The 19,909-nt window shown below is 38.8% G+C and overlaps 1 protein-coding gene across 2 annotated transcripts; it reads right to left on the bottom strand.

The window, feature by feature from the left end:
• Positions 1-6,530: 6,530 nt before the first annotated feature.
• On the bottom strand, positions 6,531-19,890 carry Socs4 (suppressor of cytokine signaling 4). 2 transcript variants are annotated; one of them, XM_042682592.1, is made up of 3 exons: positions 19,615-19,890; positions 16,328-16,362; positions 6,531-8,397 (listed from the first exon to the last, which is right to left on the bottom strand). In XM_042682592.1, exon 3 carries the CDS (start codon positions 8,303-8,305, stop codon positions 6,980-6,982), a length of 1,326 nt encoding a protein of 441 aa, XP_042538526.1. In that variant the 5' UTR covers positions 8,306-8,397; positions 16,328-16,362; positions 19,615-19,890; the 3' UTR covers positions 6,531-6,979. The 2 variants fall into 2 exon arrangements, with proteins under 2 accessions (XP_042538526.1, XP_042538527.1); XM_042682593.1 differs by lacking the exon at positions 16,328-16,362.
• Positions 19,891-19,909: the final 19 nt, after the last annotated feature.

Raw genomic sequence — 19,909 nt, 5'->3', positions numbered from 1 at the left:
CCTGGCGCCGGAACAGGAAGCGCGTGAGCGCCGCCCCGCCCACTCGTGCCGGCCTGCCCGCCCGGCGGCGCGCGCCCGCGCTCTCCGCTCCTCGGCCGGCCGCGCGCGCCCCCAGCTGGTCCCCGGAGGGACTGCAAGCCCTGCTGTGTGGCTCTCGTCGCGCGCCGCGGTGGCCTGCCTGCCGGCAGAGCTGATGCGTTCTAATGTTTGGTTTTGAATAATGGTCTATTGCTAATGCCGGGCCCTCCAGTCCTTTCGCTCTCTCTTAAACATTTATTACGTAGGATCCCTAACACCCTTTCCATCTTCGTCCGCGATCTTTTTTCTCCCCCCACCCCCTTTTCAGGTCCCGGGGCTTGAACTCGGGGACCCGGCGCTGTCGCTGGGCCTTTGCGCTCAAAGCTAGCGCGCTACCCCTTGGGCCATAGGATTACAGGCGTCAGCCACTGGCGCCCGCCCAGCTCCGGGGTTTTCCGAGTCTCCGGTGGCCAGTGAGAGCAGACTCTGGATTCCTTCTGCTCCGCGGGTTCGCACCAGGTCTCAGCAGGCCGGGTGTCCTGTCAGGGGACCAGAGCCTCAGGCCAAACTTGAGAGTTAAGGCAAGCCGGGTGCTGGTAGCGCTCGCCTGTAATCCTAACTACTCCGGAGGCTGAGATCTGAACCTTCTGGTTCGAAGCCATCCCGGGCAGGAAAGTCTGTGATTCTTACCGCCAATAAATCACAGAAAAAGTCAAAAAATGATGTAATGGCTCAAAGGGTAGAGTGCAAGAGCTCAGGGGGCGAGCCCAGGCCGAACCCCACGACCAAACACCCGCCCCCCCAAAAAAAATCAATGCAAAGAAAGGAAGACTTTAAACAAGGATTTGATGGCAAGCCAATGATTGACATATGATTCTAGCCTTCAAGAAGACTGCTAGCTACTAAATAAAGTTATTTTATATAGTTAACAGAGTGGACTTTTGACTAGGAACTCTATTTAAACACACATGCTCCACCACATACATAATTTTCATATAGAAAAAAATAATAGTAAAGGAAACTTGGAATACCTAAGACCAAGACAGACCTATTTTTGGATTTGAATCTGGAAAATTACATTTATGTGGAACATCTGACCTCAAGAGGGGCAGGGAATGAGTAGTGCCTTTGGCAACAGGAAATGTCATATGGTCTGGCCTTGATTTAATATTTTGATATCTTCATCAGTTTTTGAAAAAACCCATCCAATTTTAGAATATTGCATGGAAATACTTTTTGGTTAAAAAAAATACGTTCAAGCAAAGTACCTTGTATCACCCTGGTCCTGCTCCTTTGGTGTCCAAGTAATGGGTAACCCATGCCACCAGCTAATAACTGAGTATGGTGGATGTTTTCCAGAGCGTTTTGTCTCCCATCTCATGTAGGCTTATCTACAGAAAAACTTCACTCTAACTACACTCCATCTCCATCTACACTTGTTCAAAATAACCCTGCCCAGTTCTAGCCTTTCCTAAGAGTCAGACCTGCAAGGTGCATCCACTTCCTGAACTTTCTGATCCCTCCCTTCTCTTCAACCTTGTTTCACATGTAAAAAATCTTGCACATCCAAACTTACCTTCGCCCCTACTTCTGGAAGATTCAAATGGATACATTAAGAACCACAAAATGTATTTCAGTTAAGAATACAGCTTTCTCATTATCTACTTTTCAAAGTTGAATGTGTGAGGCAAATGTATGTTTTTAAAACAAAACACAGGGCCTTTGGTTTCACATATGAAGATTTAATTAAGAAGTGAAAATTTATTCAGATCTAATGATTTAAACTCACACCCAAGAAGAAACATTTGATGGAGAAAAAAAGGTGGAAATAAATCTGCTTTGGGGAGTAGCAGTGGGTGACTGAGCAGAGAATAGCTTTGTGAAGTTAGAATCTCATTGTTCACACTTGACATATAATTGATCCAGTTGTAGCAGTAGTATAATTTGAGTAAACTTCCTTGAGTTCTACAGCATGGCCCTCAAGTCTGAAAGCTCAGATTTGATTACAAACATGACAAAATGGATCTTTATATCCTGTAATCAACTTTTAGGATGTTAGGCAAACATCAGCTTTATGAAGGGCAGGAGGAAATTGGAATTGTTCATCTAACTGCAGAGTCTGAACTGGAAGTTCAAATTGTATTGTTATTTCTAAAAGTGAATGTGACTCTACAGGATTTACCACGGAGAATACTACAAAATCCTAGCATTCCTTAAATTAGTACTGATCAGCTGGTACAGCAATTATTTTCAAGTATGCTCTAAGGGTCATCTGTTTAGGAAAGATAAATCCTCAGGAAACCACGTAACAAGTATTACCTACATTTTAAAGTCAATGAAGGAAAAGATAAAGGATTCAAGTAATCTCTTCAATAAGAAAATAGGATAAAATAGACTTTAGCTTGGAGTTTGAATTTGTGCCTTAAATTCCTTTTAATTTGGATAGCCATTAGTTTACATTTCTACTTGTAAGCCAATCTATTTTTAAAACTGCCTCCATTTATGTCCAATGTTTTAATGTTAGAATACCATCTGTAGACTTTTTTTTTTTTGGCCAGGGCCTGGGCACTGTCCCTCAGTTTCATTTGCTCAAGGCTAGCACTCTACCACTTGAGCCACAGTACTACTTCCAGCTTTTTCTATTTATGTGGTACTGAGGAATTGAACCCAGGGCTTCATGCATGCTAGGGGCAAGCACTCTACCACTAGGCCACATTCCCAGCCCATATACAGACTGTAGAACTCTAGAACTGTTCATTTCTAGTAGGCTATCAATAATGAAAACCGTTTTTGCTGTCTGTTCCTTAGAAATAAAAAATGAATGTAAAATTATATTTGACATAAACTAGCAAAGATACTTTCTCATAGGTTTGACATAAAATAATTTTTCATTTGAGCACTCAATCACTATCAGTCATTTTTAACATTATTTTGTATACAGAATGCCTTGTAATTAAGTCTATTTTCTGGTGAAATCTGCTTTTCTAAAAAACAACATAAAGCTGTTTATTGGATTCTGATTATAGCAAGAAGTGACAAATATTTTTAATGAAGAGTATGAGAGACCTCAGGGTTTTTGTCTCATAGGAAGTGCCTTATTACTTGGATCTATAAAATGATCCAAACTTCAGGGACAGGAAGTTGATGATTTAGCTTAATGGCTTTGGCTCATGAATAAATAATATTTTTTGTGTTTTTTAAAATAAAAAGAAATGTGATTTACATGATGATGAGTCCTATTTGCTGCACTTCTACTTTTTAAAATATTTCTAATTACTGATGTTTTTTATATTTTTTATAATAAGGAATCAAAACTCACTCTGACCACAGTCATTAGCTGAAATTCAGGAAAAAGTTTGATCACCAAATCAATAAGGCTAGCCACAAGCTGACTAAAAGCTTCCTTTAATCTTCCGATTAGATCTCCTTTAAATTAAACCATTCCCTCTATGAATTATTTAGGACCATGGCATGGTTATAGAAAGACCACTTACGACCCTTTATACAAAATGCTCAACAAGCCTAAAAAAATTCCATTCAGCATATTTCAAGAATCACGGTATGAATCAAGATGTTGCAGTTTTTTTTTTTTTTTTTTTTTTTAAAGGAGGTGAGAGGGGGAGGACTATGTCCTGAAAAACTGCAGAGTAAAACAGAAGTCATTTATTTCCTGATTAGCATGATTATTGAAGCACAGTTAAATATCTGGTCCAGACTAGCTATTAATGATTAAGTAGTTTCCTTTTACTGTCAAGCCTTTTGAGGTCATGCCTAAATTTTAATATTTTATCTTGTTTCTTTTCAGCTCTATTTTCTTACCAATAAGCCCCACACATTTCCATCATGCTGAATGCTTTCTGGACTGAATTTATCCTTTTCAAATGTTCAACTTACAAAGTCACAAACTTTCTATTTAGATTTCTATCTCCTTACACTTCTCAAAACTTGTTTTAAATAGTTTAATAAGTATATTTTACACATTTTTATGAATTTTTGAAAACTGATGTTCTTCCAACTGCATTCTCACAAAAACAAAGGAGGAAGATAACCACTTTAGGTCCCAAACTCCTCATGATAAAAAAAATTGCCATGTGGAGTGGCTACTCAGGAGGCTGAGATCTGAGGGTTGAAGTTTGAAGCTAGCCTGGCCAAGAAAGTCTATGAGACTCTCATCCCCAATAAATCACAAAAAAGCCAGAAGCGGCACAATGGCTCAAGTGCTACAGTGCTAGCCTTGACCAAAAAGGAGCCCAGAAACAGTACCAGAGTTCAAGTCCCATGATTGACAAAAAAAACTTTTCCCTTCAAGATAAATAATCCCCTTCTCAAGCCTTTATAATTTCTACTTCCCAAACTGCAGCAAACACCAAAGAAAAAATACAAAGGAGTCTCTTTCCTGTTCTCATTTAATGGATGCTACAATGCTACACATGGCAACAGTTTAAAAATGTTAATACCTTGAAATTGAAAAAAATTGACAAGCTAGAGAAAATATATCACAGGCAGTCAGTTTGAATCGTATGAAAACCTACTTATATCTTGACTTTCATATAAACACTAATATTTAACATTATAAAAGATAACATAATTATATATTTTTTAAAAACTACCCTTAAACAGAATATTCATAAGCTAGTCATCCCATAGATATTTCTACACTGATTAAAAAGTTAGTTCCAAAAGAAAAGTATTTAAAATAATTGTTTCATAGAAACAGAAAGTCTTATCAAATTCTGGTTAAAAAAACAACAACAAACAAACCTATACTCATGGGTGGGTAATCTTTACCACACTATTTTTCTTTCACCAAAGACGGGTATTTAGGAAGTGTTACACTAGTTAATATGATGAACATCTCAGTAATCTACAAAAGAGCCACAAGAAAGGTGAGGTAGTGTAAGACTTGTCTGCCTTCGTAAAAGGTAACTAGCATCTTCAGAAGATATTTATCCTCACATGGGTATTATAATGTACCGAGCCTGATCACAGCTACAAAAGGTTCTAGTTTATACATATCTCTTATGGAGACCAAGTGAATCTAGACCATTGAGAAAATAATGCTAGATTGCCTGGTGCCAATGGCGTATGCCTGAAGTCCTAGCTGCTCTGGAGGCTGAGATCTGAGGATCGCAGTTTGAAGCAAGTGTGGGCAGGAAAGTCTGTGTCTCCTATCTCCTAAGTAGAGCTGTGGCTCAAGTGATAGAATGCAAGCCTTGAGCAAAACAAGCTTGGAGACAGTGTTCAGGCCCTGAGTTTAAGACCCAGGCTCCCATTAAAAAAAAAAAAGAGCTAGAAGATAATAACAGATTTTCTTGGTTTCATTCTGTTTGTTAAAATTTTATCTTCAAGCAGTTGTTGAAAAATGCCATCTTTAACAGCAAAACTGCAAGATAGGGCAATACATCAAAAGCAGCAATAATTAAGAAACATTGTTATAACTTGGAACTTTATGAGTCAGAGTTCTCTCAATCCTGGGAAAAAGTTCCTTGTTTAGTTAAATTAGCATCAAGAAATTAGTTATTAATTAGGCTACTAGCTCATGTCTGTAATCCCAGCATTTGAGAAGCTGAGGGAGGAGAATTGAGGATTTGTAGCCTGTATTACAGAGTAAGTTTGAGGGCAGGCTAAGCTACATGGTGAAACAGTTTCAAAAAAAAATTTCAATTACTATATTTAAAAAAGGGTAGACAGCTCATCAGAAGAAAAACTGAGCAATCTGCTAGGTTTACTGGTGAGATAGGATGCCATTTAATTTATTACACTGGCCTAATATTTAATGTTTCTAGAAATGTTGTCCTATTCTTAATAGTAAATTTGCAATGTTGTCATTTTTATCCTAGTGCTCAGTGTGTTATAAGCTTTGGTCTTCCATTAAAGAAGTTCACTCGGAAGATATGAAGAGTTACTTGGAACTTGAAGATAAAAACACTACTAAGCTTCCTAAATACTGAGCTGTAAATGTTCAGTTCCTCAATGTTTATCTAAGTTCACTTTAAAAGAATAAAAGAAACGACTTAGGGACTCTGGCTACCAATGGAGATTTGTGGCTGCTTGTAAATGGCAGAATTTCCATAAAATAACAGGCTCAAGAGGAAAGTAGAAAAAAAATAGCTGCTTTAGCATCTACGAGCTATAATCCTGTTACCATTATTTTTCTTTTTTTCTGGTGGTATGGGCCTTATGTTTACTAGGCAGACACTCTACTTCTTGAGCCAAGTCTTCAACTCTTGTAATCACTATTTCTAAAGTTACCAGTGAGAAATGAAATTTATGTTTGACAATGGTATAAATCTTCCAGGTTGAGAAAGACCTATTCTAGAATGACTCTGACATTTTCTGTAGAATAAATGAACCTTTAGAAAGTCATGTTCTCATTTGATTCTCAGTAAGTTAATAAAAAAAAAAATCTAGCAACTGGTTTACAATGAATAAAGTAAACCCAAATTCTGACCTTGAATGATCATTACCTTCAACATTCCTATTAGCAAATTATATAAAGTCAATTACATTAGTATGGACGAATTACAACACATCTTTACTGAACAACTTTAAAATTCAATGAGAATAGGATGGGTGAACTATATTTTTTGCACAGGAATACTGATGACATAGATTAACAAAATACTTTATATGTAAATGTTTCCTATATGATTTTTACAGAATATTCAAATGCCTTCATTATCTACCAAATTTCAAATACGCCCAGAAAATATATAAAGAAAAAACTTAAGAATACAATCTACACAGTAAAACAAAAACCAAACAGCCAGCTAGTCAAAAATATCTACTAACTGCTCATATACAATGTTAAGAAAAATAAGCTGATCTGGAAACAAAATTAAAGGCAGAGGTTTATCTTGGACTCCAAACTGCCCCTGTAGAAAATTCAAAGGCATAGTAAGAAAAATAAAACATTAAATGAAAATACTTATGTAATTATTCCCATGTTCCTACCCTTTTCTTAGCACTGTTGTTCTGGTGCATCAATCCTGAGAACTCTAACTTTTGATTTGTAATGATACTCCTTTAGATATAATTTCATAGTAGAAGGAATTGGAAGGGCATCAATGCCATCGTAAGTTGTACAGTTACAAATAACTGTCCTGCAAATATGCTGCAGGGAAAAAGGAAAAGTCCGGATTAAGGGAGTGGATAAAAGTGGCTCAAAGAACATACAGGCACTTGGGTCCTTATAATGCTCTAAGAGCCCAGTAATGTCAGGAGAATGGAAGACACAAGGATCATGTGCATCAAAACTAAAGTTGTGATTCCACTGCTCAATTCTAGCATGAAGAGAACGACTGTAGCGTCTAAAACTAACAGAAAATAAATAGTCTTCCTGTGCTGAGTCCCGAAGTAAAAAGGTGCCCTCTGGTTTCCCTTCTAGAAGAGCTTCAGCTGCGTATTTATCCATAACTCCCCAGTAACATGGGTTGTTATTGATCTGAAGGAGGTCTGGTACTAGACAATGGACATAGTCAATCTGTGTGTGGTACTTAGGCGGTGCTTCCAACTGAAGGATTTCATCGTCCATTTCCCATTTGGGTTTATTTCTCTTTCTGGAAGTTGTGCAAAGTGTTATGATTTCATCATCTGAGTCCATATCACTATCTTCTATACTGTTATTTGAAACCAGGTTCATCACAGAGCCAGTCATGGGACCACCTCTACATGAAGCACTGTTGGTAGTTATGACACAAGGCTGAACATTGGTATGAGAGAAACAGTTTATATCTTCTTCCAAGCTTCTTCTTTGTCTTAGCTGACCATCCCTCAATTCACTCTGAGATAAGTCTGTGCTTATCCAGTCATCTGACTTGGGACTTATTGGAGCAGTGTGTCTTTTAATAAAATGCCACCTAAAGGCTAAATCTGATCGAGGTGGGAAAGGACACTTATCTAACATAAGTTCACTAATATGAATTTTTCTTTTAGCTGGAAGCCCTGAAGAATGACGACTACTACAGTTCTTTATTGGAAAACACTGCCCAACAGCATCCTGCAGTTTTTGTTTAAGAGATCGCCCTAAAAATCTATGTCCACAGGAATGATCTAAGTCCAACTCAATGGATGAACAGCTGTGTTTCCTTTCTTGGCTCCTTAAAGCAGCTTCAGATTTCTCTACAGCATCCACTGTTTCAGCATCAGAACAACTCTCACTTTTTTTGGACCAAGATAACTTCTTTCCACTCCATACATAACCATCCTTTCTGTCAGCACTTCGACTCCGACTTGTTTTGGGCCTTACATCTACATTTTTACTATTATTTTCACTACTTTCAGCCATTTTAGCAAATCACCCACAAATTCCAGTGTTATAAATGCTGCTTTTTCAGTTTTGCTGACAGGAAGTTTCTTCTGGTAACTTTCTGGATGAATCTACAGGGGAAAACAAAGCCATTAGCCATTTGTTGTCCATCTAGTTTGCTTATATATTAAGCCCTAATCACGCACAAGATAAAGAAAACATAATTACTATATGAAAAAGAGAATAGTAGCTGTGTTGGAAGGCAGTCCCCAGGTTTTCGTTCCTATAATTTCATAGTGCCTTTTCAATGTCAAATATATGGACAAATGTAAATAATTCCTAGTCTTCAAGTAAATCTTGTGCCTATCTCTTCTCACTTTGTTTTTATTTAAAAAAAAAACTACCAGTCAATTCTTCATAAAAGATAGTTACAAACCTATGAGTTGGCATTTGAGAATCACTACCTTACACTGTTCCTCCACTTCCTTTCCTATTGAATAAAATATAAAGAATTTACAGTTATAAAGCTGTAAGAACTTATTAAACACTACCAAACATTAGGAATGCTAAGCAGGCATTCATTTTAATAGTCTTCCAACACATTTCAGTAACTAGTCCACATCACTATCAGTCTATGTAGCTTTTAGAAAATACAGATAATTTACACAATTATCCAATTTGAGAGAATTGCATAAAAACTTTGCATTTAACATAGTCCTCCCCCCCCCTTTTTGTGTTCTGAGACTGAAAACTTATGGTCTCATGTTTGGCTGGCACTTTAACACTGGAGGTATGACCCTTCCACTTTTTGCTGGTTAATAAAGTCTCTCAGGTTTGTCTGTCTGGGCCTCAGATATTAGTCTGAGGACTGAGTTATAGGCATGAATCATGGGTGCCCAGATTCTTTGTAGTCTGTGTGTGTGTGCCACCTCCAGGGTTTGAACTCAGGGCTGGGTGCTGTCCCTGAGCTTTTGTCCTTAAGGCTAGTGCTCTATCACTTGAGCCACAGCTCTATTCCTGGTGTTTTTGGTGGTTAACTGGAGATAAATATCTTATGGACTTTCCTGCCCAGGCTGGTTTTGAACTATGACCCTTAGATCACAGCCTGAGTAAGCTAGGGTTATAGGTATGACCACGTCCTGGTTTGGCTGGGCTCCAGGGATTCTTTTTTTTTTTTTTTTGGTGTGGATCCTGGGGCTTGAATTAAGGGCCTACTAGCTGTCTCTGAGCTTTTCCACTTAAGGCTTTTACCACTTGAGCCACAGTTCCACTTCTGGCTAATTGGTGGTTAATTGGAGGTAAGAATTTCATAGACTTTCCTGTCTGAGCTGGCTTCAAACTGTGGTCCTTCGATCTCAGCCTCCTGAATACCTAGAATTATAGGTGTGAGCCACTGAAGACTGGCTGGCCCAAATATTTTAAAGTGAAATAAGATTTAAGCTAGGAATGGGGGGAATAGGTTGTACAAATAAAAGCTAAAATTTGGGACTAAGAAAATCAATTACTCAGTATTGTCATAATTAAGTTCTCAGATTCACAGAACATTAAAAAGCTCAATAGTCAAGTAATGTCTATAGAAACTTTAATCCATTTTCCAAAGAGTATGATTTGAAACAAGCATCTATATTGGAAAATAATTATATAATAAGTATATAATTAACAATAAATTAATAATAAATAAGTATAATTACCAGAGTATTTGGAAATGGAATATAGAAAATCTGTACCACTAGTTAATACTTTTAAACTCTTGGGAATTATACTTACAATTTTGATTTAGTGAGTTCAATGGTATATAATCATTCAAAATTCTAGCTGGGCGCTGGGGGCTCACATCTGTAATCTTAGCTATTCAGGAGGATGAGATCTGAGGATTGTGGTTCAAAACCAGCCTGGCAGAAAAGTCTGTGAGAGTCGTCTCTCCAATAAACCACTCAGAAAACCAGAAGTAGTACTGTGGCTCAAGTGGTAGAGCATTAACTTTGAGATGAAGAGCTGAGAGACAGCATCCAGGCCCAGGGTTCAAGCCCCACAACTGACAAATAAATAAATATTCTAGTTTTACCTGACTGTTTTTTGCTTTAGTTATTTATTTTCCCAGCATTGGCCTTGAACCTTCTATGCTTCCAGAGTAGCAGGGACAACAGGCCCAGACTACTAGGCCCAGCTTGTTGGTTGAGATTGAGGTGCTGCTAATTTTTTAGCCAAACTGATCTTGAGCTCTCATCTCCCTGACTCCATCTCTGCTTCCTGAGCAACTGGGTCTACAGGTATGAGTCACCATGCCCAGTGGGTTGTTGTGCTATTATACTTAAGCTAGTTTTACAGACTAGTTCATAATGAAGCAATCACAGAATACCTCTAGCCCAAACTAATTACAAAGCAAAGAGATACTCCCAAGTATTTCTAATTGAAAAAAGATGTATATGCCAAATAGAAATGAGTTTTAATAGTCCATAAAGCTACAGAACAATTGAATATATGGTCACTAGTATTACTATCACTCACTGTTAGGTGGTTATTAGATGCTACTCCTAAACTAAGAAAGGAAGTTTCAAAAAGCTGATGAGTTAAAGCTGCCCTCTGCATTTCTTCATTCACTTTCATTTTACTGAAATTGTGTGCATGATGTTGAAATGGATTTGTGGAAGGTATTATTTTAAACATGAGAATATCTAACATTCTTGTAATGAGATATGATCATTGAAATCTTATACACACAAAGCTTGATGGTTATCTCAAGACAAAGTACTTTGAATAGGTTGATGAATTTTTAAAAAAAGTATTTTTCTTTCACAAAATAATAAATGTATTAAATTTCACAACCTTTACTAAGATAACAAGTGACTGTGCTACTTTGCAAACAGATATGTATTTTTATGAGTATGTGCATACACACATTTGTGCGCGCACACGTGTGTGTGTGTGTGTGTGTGTGCATGAGAGCGCGAGAGAGTTCTCAGGGCCTGGTACCGTCCTTGAGGTTTTTGCTCATGGCTATCATTCTAACCATTCTACCACCTGTGCCATAGTTCTACTACTGACTTTTCAGTAGTTAACTGGAGAAGAGAAGAGAATGTCACAGACTCTCATCCTCAGCTGGCTTCAAACTGCTATCCTCAGATCTCAGGCTCCTGATAAGCTAGGATAAGAGGTATGAGCCTCTAAGAGAACATATATTTAATTAGTTCCTTCATGATCTATTAACAATTACTGAGAAAGTATAACTACTTCCCTCATGCTAGAGACCATATTAAAAAATATTCAGAATCCCTTTCTCTATTATGAATTTTGTTACAAGAATGATTAACAGGGCTGGGAAGGTGGCTCAGTGGTAGAGTGCTTGCCTTGCATGCATGAGGACCTGGGTTCAATTCTTCAGCACCACATAGGCAGAAAAAGCTGGAAGTGGCACTGTGGCTCAAGTGGTAGAGTGCTAGCCTTGAGCTGAAGAGCTGAGGGACAGTACCCAGGCCCTGAGTTCAGGCCCCATGACCGACAAAATAAAAAGAATGATTAATAATCCATTATTAAATTTCTCACATCTTTACACTTAAAAACATTAGAAAGTAATTGTATATTTTTTTCAGACGTTTCATTAAATTAAAACTCTTCTTTTGTGGTATTGGGGATCAAACCCAGGCAACACAGACAAAGCATGTGCTCTACCACTGAGGAACCTTGTCCTCAACCTATTTTTTTTTTTTTTTGCGGGGTGTGGGGGGGTGCGGGGGAGGGAGGTGGGGGGGGTGAGTACTGGTTCTGGGGCTTGAACTCAGGGCCTTGTATTCTTGCTTAACTTTTTCTGTTTAAGAAAAGCACTCTGAGGCTGGGAAGGTGGCTCAGTGGCAGAGCGCTTGCCTTGCATGCATGAGGCCCTGGATTCGATTCCTCAGCACCACATAAGCAAAAAGAAAAAAGCCAGAAGTGGCGCTGTGGCTCAAGTGGTAGAGTGCTAGCCTTGAGCTGAAGAGCTGAGGGATAGCGCCCAGGCGCAGAGTTCAGGCCCCACGACCGGACCCCCAAAAAAAAGAAAAGAAAAGCACTCTATCACTTGAGTCATGCTTTCACAATCAGCTTTTGCTAGTTAATCAGAAATAAGTCTCAGGTATTTTAGCCTCCTGGGTAGCTAGGACTACAAGCCACCAGTGGCTGACCTCAAAATTCTTAAAAATATAAAACTCAGTCACATTGTTCTCAATGAAAATAACTATTTTTTTTGGGGGGGGGGAGGGAGAGGTCAGTTGTGGGTTTGAATTCAGGGCCTGGATACTGTTCCTGAATGTTTTTGCTCAAGGTTAGTGTTCTACCATTTTGAGCTATAGCTCTATTTCTGGTTTTCTGGTAGTTAATTGGGATATAAGAGCATCACACCTTTTCCTGCCCCAGATGGCTTCAAAGTGCCATCTTTAGATCTCAGGCTCCTGAGTAGCTAGGATTACAGGTGGGAGCCACCAGCACCCAGCCTAAAAGCATTCATGTTAGCGAAGTATTCTACCACAGAATTACAACCCTAGTCTAATTCTTGGACTTTAAAACAAAGTTTGCATAAATGAAGTCGAAGAAAAGACATAAAATAAGGTGCTTTACAGTCAATTTGATGTTATTTAGAAATCAGAGATAATATTTTTGAAAGAAGCCAATGAATTGAAGATCTTGGATAGTTACAAAGAAATTTTTTTTCTTAAAGAGGGTGAAAAAAATCATTCCAGAGAAGCTGCCGATCCAATAATTCATTTTTAATGAAGGGAGCTATGTTACACATGACTCTGGGGAGTAAATAGTGACATTAAAAAATCATTATTTCTTAGTGAACAAGAGGCAAATGTTTAAAAAGCTAGTTTATATAAAAGTAGCTTCAAGAAGAAAATTTGCAGATTCCGTAGATATTTGGTCTCACGTTCTACCACTAACTGTAATAACAAGGACAACAAAATCAATGATGGCAAATTCACAAACAAAAGATTTAAATAGTAGTTAAGTTCTATTGAATAAGGCTGGGTAGGTAATTTTAGTTCACATCTTATATAGAAAATACTTAACAGGTTGAACTTTATCTGAAAAATTTATATCCTCTATGATGGTTAACAAAACATCATATATAGCTGGACACTTGTGGCTCATGCTTATAATCCTAGCTACTCAGGAGGCTGAGATCTGAGGATTGCAGTTTGAAGCCAGCCCAGGAAGAAGAATCTCTAGGAGACTCTTAGCTCTGGAAGTGGAGCTGTGGCTCAAGTGGGAGAGTACTAGCTGTGCGCTAGAAACCTCAGGGACAGTGCCCAGGCCTTAGAGATTAAACCCTAGCACTGGGATGCATGGATGTGGACTTACATAAAAACACAGAAAGAGGGCTGGGAAGGTGGCTCAGTGGTAGAGCGCTTGCCTTGCATGCATGAGGCCCTGGGTTCGATTCCTCAGCATCACATAAACAAAAAGAAAAAAGCCGGAAGTGGCACTATGGCTCAAGTGGTAGAGCGCTAGCCTTGAGCTGAAGAGCTGAGGGACAGGGCCCAGGACCAGAGTTCAGGCCCCACGACCGGACCTCCCCCGCCAAAAAAAAAAAAAAATAAGACACACAGACACATACATGCCTCTACCTTAAAAATTAACTAAGGTTAGCCAGGTGCTGGTGGCTTACACCTGTAATCCTAGCTATCCAGGATGCTGAAATCTGAGGATCGCAGTTCAAAATCAGCCAGAGCAGGAAAGGCTGTGAGACTCTTACCTCCAATTAATCACCAGAAAACAGCAAGTAATACTGTGGCTCTAAATAGTGAGCAGTAGCCTTGAGCTGAAGAGCTCTGGGACAGTGCCCAGGCCGAGTTCAAGCCCCACAACCAACAACAACAACAACAAAAATTAACTAAGGTACAAAAGGCCTGCTAGAGAGCTTGCCTAAACAAGAATAAAACCTTGAGTGAAAACCCCCGACTTCTGTTGTAGATTCTCAAGCCAGGGAGAAGCAGTTTATTGAACTCAGTGAACAGACTCAGTGAACTCATGTCCTCCAAAACCAAGTTCCCAAGAGAGAACAAAGGGCTCGTGCTCTCTATATTTTCTATGTCCCTTTATCTAGTATATGTTTACATAGCATTTCACTGGTTAACTTTTTTTTTGGTCAGTCACGGGGCTTGAGCTCTGGGCTTGGGTGCTGTCCCTGCAGCTCTCCAGCTGAAGGCTAGTGCTCTACCCCTGGAGCCACAGCGCCACTTCCGGTTTCCTAGTGGTTTATTGGAGATAAGAGTCTCACGGACTTTCCTGCCCTGGCTGGCTTTGAACCGCAATCCTTAGATCTCAGCCTCCTGAGTAGCCAGGATACACGTGTGAGCCACTGGCACCCAGCTTCATTGTTTAACTTTTAAGGATGCAAACTTTTATTTATTTATTTTGCCAGTCTTGGGGCTTGAACTCAGGGCCTAGGCTCTGTACCTGATCCTCTCTGTGTTCAAGGCTAGTGCTCTATCACTTGATTCACAGCACCACTTCTGGCTCTTTCTGAGTAGTTTATTAGAGATAAAGAGTCTCACAGACTTTCCTGCCTAGGCTGGCTCTGAACCAAGGTCCTCAGGATTACAGGTATGAGCCACTGGCGCCTGGCTAAAACTTTTTACAGATATTGCTACGTGTTGCTTTACCCAAAAGACTTAACCTCCCTCCCAATTAGTTTCAGCCCAGCTCCTCTCCATCCTCAAAACCACTCCCTCTAAAAGAAAGCAAAAACAAACAAAAAACATGTTCACACGATAGTTTTCTATTTTTTGGGAAACACTAAAACGAAAGTATATTCCCAGAGCTAGAGATAAGAAAAAAAGTATAGAAATCTATCACTGAAGACTAATCTGAAGAAAAGAGCAGCAAACTAAGAGCTGGCAATCCACGAATTTCTAAAAGTAGAAGGAAGATGAACCAGAATGTCTAAGATATATCATTAACACATTTCATGAAATAAATTGAAGCAAACATTTTTGCTGGGTGCCAGCAGCTCATACCTGAAATGTTAGCTACTTAGGAAGCTAAGCTCTGAGGATCACAGTTTAAAGGAAAGCAAAGTCCCTGAGACTCCTATCTCCAATTAACCACAAAAAAAGAAAAAAAGAAAAGCCAGAAGTGGAGCTGTGGCTAGCTTGAGCAAAATTTTTTGCTCAGGTGGAATACCCAGGTCCTAAGTTTAAGCCCCAGGACAAACATAAGTATATGTTCATTAAATGCTATGTGAAATGTTGAGAAAAAATTCAGGAAGGGAAAGGGAAAGGGAATGTGGATGTAGCCTATTGGTAGCACATTTGCTTGGTTCCCATGAGGCTCTGGTTTCTATGCCTGGTAATACAATTCAAAAAAGAAATAAAAAAGAGAAAGAGAAAAAAAAAGCTATAATTCCATTATCCAAAGGCAAGCAATTTTCCTAGTCATTATATTCTTTTTGTTCTTTTTTCTTCTTTTTGCCGGTACTGGGGCTTGAACTCAGGGCCTGGGCACTGTCCCTGGGCTTCTTTGGAGCCACAGCCAATTCTGACTTTTTCTGTTTATGTGGTACTGAGGAATCAAACTCAGGGCTTCATGTATGCTAGGCAAACACTCTACCACTAAGCCATATTCCCAGACCATCATTGTATTCTTGAACTCTTTGTCTTATGAGATCAGTTAATTTAAAGAAAAAAAATTAAAAACCTATAATAACCTATGCTAGTTTTCATTATCTTATATTTAAAAAACAAACAATGCAGATGAAATAGTATGAGTTACTAAATTGTCAAACTCTACTACTCTCTAGGTATGTTACCTCTTCTTAAAAATTCCATTTTGAGAGATGGCAGTGGTAGAGCTTGAGGTCCTGGTTGACTCTTAATACTAGAAAAAAATGATAATTCATCTAGCTTTAATTTTCTCACTGTAGAAATCTGATCATGTTTTTACTCTGTCAGGATTAAAATGAAAACATTAACTGAAATTAATGGATTATACTCAACACTTTGCTAAAAATATGTGGGAAAGTGGCAAAATTAAGGGGAAAAAAAGGAGATTTAAAGCTAGAAAATCTGCATACACAAAAAAACATACCTTGAAAATCTGAAGTTCAAGAGGATCCAGCATCGCTGAAACAGCATAAAGCATTTTACGTTACTACAAATATTTAAGTGTGTTTCTTTAAAATTTCAAAACCCTGAAAAATATCATGGATGAAAATAACCACTTTATTTATTATGGCATTCCTGGGGTTTGAACTCAGGGCCTTGAACTTGCTTGACAGAAGCTCTACACTCAATCCACACTTCCAAACCTATTTTTTGCTGGTTATTTTTGAGACAGGGGACCTTAACCTTTCCTGCCAAGGCTGCCTTCAAAAGTAATTCCTCTGCTTTTAGCCACGAGTAGCTAGGGTTACACATAACGACAAAATAGTTGTAGTTTCTTGCAAGCTAATTTAGTAAATAAGATTACAGAAAAAGGCAATGTTGCAAAATGACTATAGATTGTCCTTTCACTAATTTCTAACAGTTACATATGCTTATACTTAAGGTTGAGTAATAAGCTTCATCTAAAAACTAGTAAATGACTCTAGATCTTAATAAAATTGCCTTTTTAGAAGCTGGTTATGGTGGCACAAACCAGTACTTGGAAGGTTGAGGCAAGAGGATCTCTAATTTGAAGCTAACCAAGGCTACATAATGAGTTTGAGGTCAAAGAGACCCAATTTTGTACCCTTCTCCTAAAAAAATTGCTTTTATGATATGTGCTATTAAATTCTGTCTTTTAAGGTAACAGTTATGATTTCAAAAGGCAAGTGGTAGACTACTTTGATTAGGAAAATGACCTAGGCTTGTCAGGATTCATAATGTTTCTAGAAGCTATATGCCATTTGATCATTTATACTACTATGCTCTTTTTTTTTTTTTTTTGCTTTTTTTCTTTTTTGCCAGTCCTGTGGCTTGAACTCAGGGCCTGGGCACTGTCCCTGAGCTACTTGTGCTCAGGGCTGGCGCTTTACCACTTGAGCCACAGCACCACTTCCAGCTTTTTCTGTGTATTTGGTGCTGAGGAATCGAACCCAGGGCTTCATGCATGCTAGGCAAGCACTCTACCACTAAGCCACATTCCCAGCCCAATGCTATACTGTTTTATACCTTATTAAGTTACAAAAGGGCAAATACTGTTTTCTTCCAAAATAAATAAGTTTCAGAATACATTCAGGAACAAAAATATCTTTAGATTTTGAACCCACTTCAATGTTACTTTTTCAATACTTCATTCTTTTCAGCTACTCTCTCCTTCCACTCTCATCTTTCACAGGATTAGTTATTTTTTACATCAAGTATGTATTTTATTGAAAAGGCAGCAAAAACAAAAAACAGCTCCATCCATTAAGGCAGGATTGATACATTGTGATATTACTTACATAGATAATATTATAACTGATAGGCTGGTAATGTATGTATTTTTTCTCACTCTAGTATTTGTGAGTCTGAGGATATTAATATGGTCACAACACAGCAACTAACCTTCACTGAATCTTCTATTTCAGCCTAGTTTTCAATTAGTTCATTCAGCTATGAGTAACTATGACACAGTGATAAATACATTGATTTCAGAAAATTTTATAGTCACACAGCTACATTGGTTTTACTTTTTAAAAAAATATAGCATCTTAAATAACCAGGTGACTTTGCAATACAGTACTTAATTTACACTGGTTTCATTACTGCACTATCACTTTGTATGTATTGTTTGAATGTCCATTTCCCTCAACAGGATCTCACCTCACTGAAGCCATTACCACTTGTAGGCATTTGAAACAAATTGAATTGTAAAAACATATTGTATTTGCAAATGGAAGAATTTACTGCTTAATATTAGAAAATTTTACTGGATGATTTAGCCCCACTGTAAGTAAACTCAGTAAACGTTCCCATTTATAATTTGAGACATTATTAACAATTCATTTTATATATCCATGAATATCTCCTATGTATTGTTTTTAAATTAAGTTTTCATTATCTTTAAATAGTTGTACAACAGGTTACCATTCAATATGTCAGTATATGAGTACAAAGCATCTTGATAATGTCATCCTTTCAATCACTTTCCCCCATCCCTCCTAACTCCACCTATCACCTCAATTGTCCTAGTTTTTTCTATGTGTTAGCATTTTGGTGACGCTAACTATCATCTCCACCTAAGAGATGAGGAATTCCACGTTCAGGAAAAGCAGCATATTCAAGGTCATACAATGTGTCAATAGTTAAATGAAAACCTAGGATTCGCCAATCTCTGGGCTTAAGCTCATTCAACACGTGAATCCTTCAAAGCAAAGTTTCCTTTACCTTGTGAGTCAAATGCTTGATTGCTAAAGTGGAAAGAAAGGTCATGTGTACCATTCACAGTTTTAAAGTCTCCTAGAATTATAGACATCACATCTACAGTATTTACAGCCACAACTCCTGTTTCAACTTGCAGATTTTTTTTATGTTGAGCTCTGAATAAATCTCACCATTTATTTAATTTATATATAATATACGAATATTATGTTTCTCTTAACTCCACACTCTACCAAATGATACTGGACAAAAAATTCTAACTCACTCTACTCCAAACCTGAATGATCTCCAAATAAAAATTAAGGTACTCATTTTAAAAGGATCATCTCAGGTACCTTTGTTCTGGTGGGAAATCAACAGTAGGCTATTCTACAAATCCCAAGTTCTTGAGCCAATCACTCTTCCTTTTCATTCATAAATTGAATGCGCTTACAACGCAACTAAAATGAAAGAACGACTCTTGATTACAACGAGTCTGACTGAAATTGGGAGACAGCATAAAAAAAAAAAAACTCCGAGAAAAAAAAAAACCTCAAAGATAAACACGAATGGAAGAATATCAGTATGAAGGTTTTCATCAAAGACTCGTCGAGGTAGAACGTGAAGACGCAAGAGCCTAAGCTCGAGGCCCAAGATCTGGTCACGTATCGTAAGGATCAAATGAAGCGTTCAACAACAAAGCTCGAACCGTTTCTTTTAGATTTACAGATTCACGTCAGTGAACTTTGGGTGGGATCTGAATAGGCAAAACAAGGCACTGTCCTCTCAAGGGCTATCGGGATAGTGCAGAAACAATCATGCAATGAATCCTACAAAAATGACGAGGGAAAGGCAGGAAGGATGCCACTCCGGGCTGGCTTTTTCTCTAACGATGTCCAAAGATCCGGTCTCTAACCGTGCGGCCGAGGGGCTGGACCCGCTTAAGAACCCGGATAAGGCTGGCTGGGAGGTCAGCCTGAAAGGTAGCAGCAAGACCCTCCCCCGGTTGGGTCCGGACTCCAGGCCGGACAGTGCCACGCTTTCCCCGCTCACCTCCCGGAGGGCAGTTTCACCGGGGCGGTCCGGGGAGCTGCCGCCATCACCATCGCCATCACTCCGGGCGTTCGCTCCAGTGGAGAAAGAGGCTTGGCCCCTCCGGCACCTCGTGCAGTTCCCCCCCGGCAGAGGGACTTCCTGCCACCGCTTCCGAACCCCCAGGCCTCATCAGTTCCAGCGTCTGACTTCCGCGGTGCCCGCCTCAGCCGGCTTCCCCGGCTCGCCACAACTTCCGCGTTCGACTCCCCTCTTCCCTCGCTCGCTCGCTCTCGGCAACCGGCTCTTTTTTTTT

Source organism: Dipodomys spectabilis, unplaced genomic scaffold (assembly GCF_019054845.1).
Source record: "Dipodomys spectabilis isolate Male_0828 unplaced genomic scaffold, ASM1905484v1 ptg000073l, whole genome shotgun sequence".
Classification (NCBI taxonomy): domain Eukaryota; kingdom Metazoa; phylum Chordata; class Mammalia; order Rodentia; family Heteromyidae; genus Dipodomys; species Dipodomys spectabilis.
The sequence above is the reverse complement of the archived record's forward strand: the minus strand, read 5'-3'. Positions and strand labels throughout refer to the sequence as shown.